The 8,555-nt window shown below is 41.0% G+C and overlaps 1 protein-coding gene across 1 annotated transcript; it reads right to left on the bottom strand.

Moving 5' to 3' along the window:
• Positions 1–662: 662 nt before the first annotated feature.
• Positions 663–8,284, bottom strand: LOC104941368 (transcription factor Maf-like). Its single transcript, XM_010766459.1, has 2 exons — positions 7,308–8,284; positions 663–690 (listed from the first exon to the last, which is right to left on the bottom strand). The coding sequence occupies exons 1-2, from the start codon at positions 8,282–8,284 to the stop codon at positions 663–665; spliced, it is 1,005 nt and encodes a 334-aa protein (XP_010764761.1).
• Positions 8,285–8,555: the final 271 nt, after the last annotated feature.

Here is an 8,555-nt window from a genome sequence, read left to right as displayed (position 1 = left end):
TGTCACCCTCCTGTCAATCACACAGCACTGTCACAGCCCCAAAACAGAGGACTGCATAACAACGCACACAGAGAAGGATGAGAGCGCGTTTGATCATCTAAATATGAGGTGAGAAGAATATTTTAAAATGAAACCCTCCCTGGGGTATGCCATACCAAATAAGAAATGTCTTGTTAAATGAAATCAATATACTGGTTTTGATTTCACTAAGAGGAGAGATACCAAATCATATTCCATTTTGGATGGTACATACATGTTTGAATTGTTTTACCGTGTAAAGATTGACTGTAACCAAAAGCAGATTACAGAAAATTACATTGGTGAGACACCCTTAACTTTTGTAATTGTGAATACAATTAATAAAAGGCCTGAATTAATAGTATTATTTTAACTGATCAGTTTGTAGAAACAGTACTGTTAAAGGCGTAATGTAAACATTATGCGCAGCATTTTGATACACATGCAGCAGACATTTAGATGATCAGACTTCTGAAAACGTTTTGATGCGGTTTATATTCTTATATATCATAATATATATTTTATAAAAGAATGTAAGTATATAATTAATTTGAGTTTTACAGTAAAGGAGTACAAAGGCGTTAAAAACTGAGCATGACCAATTACCTCAAAATCCAGGGTGGTGGGACGGACACAGCTCTCTATCACAGATGGAGGAACTTTCTGGATGTCCTGCGAAGACAGAAAACAGAAATATATTATAAAACCTTCGCTGTGATCCAACAACACAGGACACTCTGCTGCACACAAAACACACTGAACATAAGGTTATGGTTGTTTGGTTTTTAAACCGACTACGAATTTAAAAAGAAAAGTGACACGATGGAGAGAGCACAAATGAAGTCACAAATTACCGGGACAGAGAACATGTTATATAAATATATAATTCTGAATTGCCATTAATGTACAAATGTGTACAAAAATAAAAAACACAAAAACAAAAGTTGTTTAAAATTCTGAGTCAGATTAATTAATATAGTTCTGTGATAATGTTGTCATGGTTGACTAAAACCATGACCATTTAAAAAAAATCCATTGCTTTATTAAAACACTTCGAAATGTAAGTGCATTGCTAAAAATATTTTCATTTAGATTCAATGTATTTGTTCATAAATTACTGAAACTAAGCAGGCAGGTCAGTCTGATTATGAGGACCATATGTGCACATACATTTGCATTCATTTCATCACACGTTTGTGTGAGAATATAACATACGCATACACGTGAGCTATACATGAAAATATATCAGGTACAACTGTGGATAAATAAACCTGCTTTAAAAACCTAATGACAAATTATACTGAAAGATTATCCTGAAAATTATCCTGGACTTCAGTAAAATGAAATGAGGCAACGCAACGACAAAGTATATTAATGCCCCCCAATCCATCTTTGAGCTACAATGAGAGCCATTCATTTCCCTGTAATCCGATTCACACTGGGGCCAAATGGACTCTGACCCATTCAGCTACATAGGAGCTCCCAGTAGCAGACCCACAGCAGACACAACAATGCTCTTAAACATCAACCTGGACGGACCAGCCTCTCAGATGTACCTATACTGTAGAAAATGTACAGTTTCAACCCCATAGAAATCAATGTGCACATAATTACAAACACCTATAGGTGAAGACCAACAAAGGGCCTGATCAACACAAAGAGCCAGACACAGAGGAACATTTCACATACACACAAACACACAAACACACACACAGACACACAGACACACACACACACACACACACACACACACACACAGGGTTTGAAACAGGGAAAGTGGAGGCCATGTGCAGAGAGCTGCTACATGGCAGCAGTGTGTGGGGTCAAGGCCTTTCCCAGGTACAAATGAAAGAGGGAGCAGAAACTTTGGAAGAGCTGAACAACGCTGTGGGTCACCTTGCCTCGCAAAGAGATCAATGTCTGTTTGACTGGCTGAGAGACGGAGAGAGAGAGAGAGAGGGACAGAGAGAAAGAAAGAGACGGAGAGAAGAAGAAAGAGAGAGAGAGAGAGAGAGTGGCTGACTGCAGTAGAAGGGTAAATCACCTCTCGCTTCATTGAGATGCAGGTAAAACACACAGGGGTCGGGCTTGGCTCCAGCTCCGCCCTGCATAACACAAACTTATGCACACGCAGACTTAAACACACACACATAGACAAACACACACACACACACACACACACACACACACACCCCACACACACACACACACACACACACATACACACAATGCACTCGGTTTCACCACGTTTGCTGCGGTCCAAAACACACCACTCCACTGACTCTGTGCCCTGCAACTCAACTCACTGTTGAAAACATCAACACAGCCTCGGCTATGTTTATCTGTGAGTCAGAATATTGTGATCACATATAATTAAATCATAATTAGCTTTCATCTATTGCCCTTTAGTAATGCATTCTGGTGTGAGCTTTTTATACAAGCAAATGCAAATCCAGTGTCTGAATTCCACTGCAACATACACAAGACACATTGCATCTGCCCATACGCGCGTTCTTTTACAGCTGAGCATTTACAGTAATCTCAATTCAACACAAGACTTTAGGATTGGATTCAGACAATCACATTACCGCCTCTCTACCCATGCTTCTATGTGCTGGAAAAAATCACTGTGTAAAGCCAATAAGATACACACAGAGGCAGCAGCACAAAGCTTCTTTACAGCTGCTGCATTCCCACCACATGCACAGGCGAGACAGGAGGGGAGGTTAAATTATTAGGGTTTCAAATAAATGACACATAACTCAGGACACTGCAAGACAGAGAGAGAGGGAGGGAGGCTCGGCATCACAGGTCTACGTGATGGACGGACCATAGAGGAACATAAACGCAGCTGATTTAAATCAATTTAAATGTAAATGTTTATCGCGTGGAGTGATGCAGATGCGTATTGAGTGTAAGAGATTGAAATTGTTTCCTCTTTTGAATGTGAATATGTTTTAACCCTTTAGGGGTTGGCTTTTCATGGGGAAGAAAAGAAAATGAAGGTACACAAAAACTGTTGTGTTACAAAATGAGACATGTCTCCAGTTGTTACAAAAATAATTAAATGAGTAATCGAAAAGCAAATTGTTTTTTATGTTGTGATAGCCTTTCTTTAAATGATAACATGGATTGGATAGAATATTATTACTGACACCTTACGGTAATAAATACTTTTTCAGGTAGTGTTTTAAGAACTCTTTATTTACTGCTCGGATGATTATTAACACTTATTAGTTAACCGTAATAAATCAAGTAAGTATTCAAGCTGTTCTTCTTTTGCGACTATGGCATTCTGACTTTTTCTCTGCTAAAGGAGACATCATTTATTTTCCTTACAATCATTTTGATAAAAATAAAACGCTACATGCCTCACAGTGTCCTGATAAAGCGACTTACTCATGCCTATAGATTTAATGCACTCAGTTGCAGCACATATACACCCTTCCTCCACAAGGTCAAATAAAAGACAATGTTGGCTGGTTATTGAGCACTCACACAAATAGACACTAAAAAGTGCTCACATCCTTTGTCCTATTAATTCTGAGGCATTAAAGCGAAGTACATGATGATGATTCAAATGTCAATACTGATAAATTTCAAAGTGATTTCCCATAGTTGACCTGAAAGAGAGAGTCCAATATTGTGACAGCAGACAACTACATTATCTTTAATAACCTAATCATTGGACAGACTGCAAATGATCACAGTGCAGAAGTCAATAGAGGGCCGGAGAATAGAATTACAGTTCATACTGATAAGATTAATAATGTGGTGTGTCTGTATTCTATATGTACACGCTTTTACATGATGTGCAAATGAAAGAGAGGAAGCAAAAGGCGGAGAAAGAAGCAGTGAATTTGGTTGAGCGCTGAGAAATGAGTAGGATGCGCTGAAATATTATTTCCTGTGCCTTCTGTCCTCCTTTAACACAGGAAGTGCTACTGAATCTTCCTGCCACTTGGTGTGTCTTCAAGTCAAAACACACAAACAAGATGAAAACGTCCCACACCATTTCCTCGCCTACAATGATCAGCACTTTCCTACTTTTCATTCTTACATATTGAGAAGTGGAGCACTGGAAACCTATGAACCTCCACACAAATCACAGCGCCTGTCTGTCACGTTACATTTAAGACCGTCCAGAGCTAAATCCTGAGCCTCCACAGAAAGCTAGCCCTATCTGCCTCACAGAAGAAAGGGGTGCCGTGAAAGAAGTATAGCATCTCTAGTTCCAGGTTATAACACAAATGTAATTAAATAGCACACTATATTGACCTAATCAGATAGGAAGGCCATAAATTAGGGGACACATGCTCACTAAAAGGCCCTCTCCTCTCAGCTAGGATGCATCTCTGATCGTTTATCATCTGAAAGGAGCAGGAAGGCAGCCAGCATCTCCCTCTCTCCCTCACTCTCTGTAATACTCTCTCTGTCCCGCTTGCTCTATCTCTGTCTCTCACTCACTTTTAATCACAGAGAGAATCATTCCTCCAGGCAGGAGAGGATCATACTCTGCCTTGTCCCTCACTCTGGGCTTTCATTGGAGCCAATGCCAGTGTGTGACACAGAGTTGTACAGGTGAGGCACAGCAAATACACAGTCTGTAAAGTCTTAAGCTCGATTCAGACTTGCTTGGAATGTGTTCAAGTTTCTATGATACAATTTGAAAAAACGTCTCCTTACATTCAAAACAGAAACACAAAACGTAAGCAAACGCACAGACACAGCGGTGGCAGTGATCTTGTATGCAGCCCAACCCAGACCATATATGCATCGTTTGTCTCGGCCATGCTGCTGCTCAGGATGCCCTGAGTTCAGCGGGCTGATTCAGGATCAGCAGTCCTCCGCAGGCCGGGAGCTGCTGAGCCGCTTGTCCCTCCCACAGGAAACAAACTCCGGGTGCCTGCTGTGGCTTTTCTCCTCCTCCTTTGATCAGCGTGACTAGGTCGGAGCCAAATTAACGATCTTTACATTGAAGCAAAATGGTGTGTTTTCTAAAAACCCTCGCATGTCATAACTATAGCGAAAAATGTTGTCAGGATACAAACTAAAGTAAGAAGCGTTTATTGTTATGGGAATTATTATTCCTGGTGATTATAAAGTGTTAGACTGCAGAAAGTGTATTTCTATTCGCACTTAGCCTATTTGGAGGATGTCAAAATTCATATTTTCAAAATTAGACATAATTGTATAATCGCATATTTAATCATTTTGTCATCTAGAGGTTTATCTACGATCGATTTTCTAAATGAAACACACCACGGACAATATTCAACAAGTGGACAGCTACCGAGTAAAAAGTGCAAGTTTACTCTAAAATCAATCATTAACTCTTAACGCTTTTTCCAGGACAGCTGCAGCACGATTAATAGGCCCTGAGGCAAAAGTAAAATTATATCATGAATATCCGAGCGTTTTTGTCTGATTAGCTTCACGTTTTTTGAGATACATTTTCCTGCCTTTAACTACGCAACAAGTGAAGATCGTCCTTTACATTTCTTGAGAAGCCAAAAGATAAAAAGAAAATACTTTGAAATATTTCGCCATGTGTTTTTCAAGGGAAAATAAATAATGAACACATTTGAGTCGACGTATTAAATAACGTATACACACATAAGAGCTGGAGTTGATCTTTGAGCTGTTATAATTACAAATCCTGTTCGCAACATCTGCATCGCGCTTCAAAAATAAACAGATGTGAACAGATGTTTACATTTTCTCAATGATATTTGCAATTGACTGTTTATATTTCAGTTAAGATCGAGAGGAGATTACAGGACTACCAGTGTGTGGGGTCGCCTCAGAGACACAGTGAGAAACAACATGCAAAACTAAAGAGAACAATAATAACAAACATTTTCAAGAGAATATATTTGTTCTCATTCATGAAGATTTATTGATGAATGGTATATTTATAAAATTTCTTTTTTTTAAATTGAACACGATGTCTGCCAGTTAACTTTACTGTCTAGACCCTTTAAAAAACATTACAAAAGATGTATGGCTTAATACTTTGCTGAATTCTTCTACAGCATCGCGAGAATATATAACTTTTTATAACAATTTCCAAACAGTTCACAGTTTATTTACCGAACAACACCCATAGGGTTCTGTGTAAACGTAATTAAGCTCCTTGAATGAAAGGAAAGCACATTAACAACGAATTGCAGGAAGAACAGATCATTTGTTGCAACAATTTGGCGTCACAAAGTGGCCTATTTCTCATTTATTTCAGGACATGCATCATTATCTGCTTCAGTTCTGTTCAAAGCATCTTGTCCCTTTTTATTTTCAGTCCCACTTGTTGATCGCAATAATCTATTCTTTGCATTTGTCAATAAATGATATAATTGTTTAGATATCTCAATGATGCTCACCTTGGCAGTGTTGTTTTTGAATATAAATCAATATTAAGAAAAAAGTAGCTTTTTTCCACAGTGTCTTTTTTCTTCTTCAGAGGGCTCCAAAATCAGCCTATAAAAAGGTGATGGGTCCATATTCGGGGGAACTTTTATAAAACCAAAACGACGGATGAATGCACCTGTTTACACTTTGAAACAAATAAATGGCAACATGTGATGAGGCTTAACAATGCAGTCATGGTTTCATACAATCATCAAACAAAAATTCACAAAACAAGTAAAAAGGAAAGAAAGTCAAAACACAATACGTACATGACCAGCATGCATGGCTTCACAAAACTGTTACAGTCTCACATCAATTCTCCAAACTTCTACCGAGTTTGGATGCTTTTTTCACAAGACAATGATGATATGAAAATGAGATCATTCATATAAAAAAATACATGTACTTTAAACAAAAATGCATTATAAATCCAAATAAAATAATACTGTTGTGTTTGGAGATTGTTGATTTTCATACAACCGATTTTGGGTAAAGGGAACAGGGTGGACTATAGGCGGACCTATGCTGAGGAAAGTGTCTTTCATGCAGTGTGTCCAAAGAAAAACGTCGCGAATTGTACAGAACTCTTTTCAAATATTTGTAGAAACCAAATTGTTATTCATTCATTTAAACAGGTCTTTTTTTATATCCTCTAAAATAAATAAAACATAAATAAAAACTAAAATCCTCAAACTGAAAGAAAATTATTTTGAAACACAGAAAAGTGTAAAACTATTTTTTCTTAACTATGCAGCTTTAACAAACGTTAACTTCACAAGCAGGAACACCCTATTTTTTTAAGTGCGTGCCAATTTAAAGTTTTTATTTTATGTTTTTTTATGCGGGGACGGTTATTAAAACTTTTGAGCGCCGAGACTCACATGAAAAACTCCGGGGACGAGGGGTTGTTGTCGCTTCCGGACCCTCCGTTTTCTCTGAAGCCGGTGCTGATCAGCTTCTCGTATTTCTCCTTGTAGGCATCCCTCTCCCTGGCCAGCCGGGAGATCTCCTGCTTGAGGTGGTCCACCTGCTGAATGAGTTGCGTCTTCTCGCCCTCCAAGACGTGCCGCTGCTGGACCCGCTTGTACCGGCAGGACTGGGCATAGCCTCTGTTCTTTAGCGTCCTCCTCTTCTGTTTCAGACGGATCACCTCTTCCTTGCTGACCCCCCGGAGCTGCCGGTTCAATTCCCGCACCGACATGGTCACCAGCTGCTCGTCCGAGAACCGGTCATCCAAGCGCAGGTGCTGGTGGTTTCCCCCCATGCCGCCGCTGGATTGCGACCCGGAGGAGGAATGATGTCCCCCTGGATGGTGGTGGTGATGATGGTGGTGGTGGTGGTGGGGATTCCCATTCTGAGCTGCGGCTGCAGCGATAACTGCCGATACCACGGCGGCCGCTGATCCCATCTCCTCCCCGGCCATGGAGCCCCCTGCCCCGGCTGCGCCGCCGAACTGCTGCCCCCTGGCATAGCCATCGAAGGTCTGGAGCTGGTGACTGCTGCTGATGAGCGCCTCTACGGCGTCCTCCGGGCTAAAACCCAGAGCCTCGGGGTTCAACTGCTGTTGGTACCCGTTCATCCAGTAGAAATCCTCCAAGTGTGCCTTCTGTTCGCTCCCTGATCCCGGACTGGGCGCCGAGAAGCTTGGCGAGGGGGGAACCGAGCTGCAAGGCGTGCTCATCGGGGTGGAAGACAGGGATCCCCCGGCGACCAGGCGGCTGCACTGGCTGATGCTGCGATCGGGCTCCACCGGCTCCTTTTTCACTTCAAACTTCATCAGATCGAAGTCATTAACATATTCCATGGCCAGGGGACTGGTGGGCAGGTCGGAGTTGCTCATTGCCAGCTCTGATGCCATCCTCTTGCTGTTGACAGTCCTCCAAAGGGGGTGAGGAGCACCTGTCAAAGTGGGCTGCTGAGACACGCACTGAGCCAGCTTGATTTATTTATTTATTTTCTTCAAAACCGGAGAAAAAGTGGATTTTCACGCACTAATTGCGCAGCGCAGGTTTTGAGTTTGTGTGTCGATAAGTTTTTTTTTTCTTCAGTCTGTGTTGCACAGACGCATTGGAGCAGCGCTGTTTCCTCCCTCTCTCCCAGCGTGCGGGTGTCTGAGCGCCGTTGTCTCT

The sequence above is a fragment of the Notothenia coriiceps genome, unplaced genomic scaffold (assembly GCF_000735185.1).
Source record: "Notothenia coriiceps isolate Sejong01 unplaced genomic scaffold, NC01 NC01_scaffold00003331, whole genome shotgun sequence".
NCBI lineage: Eukaryota > Metazoa > Chordata > Actinopteri > Perciformes > Nototheniidae > Notothenia > Notothenia coriiceps.
Note: the sequence above shows the minus strand (reverse complement) of the source record. Positions and strands in the feature narration are given on the sequence as shown.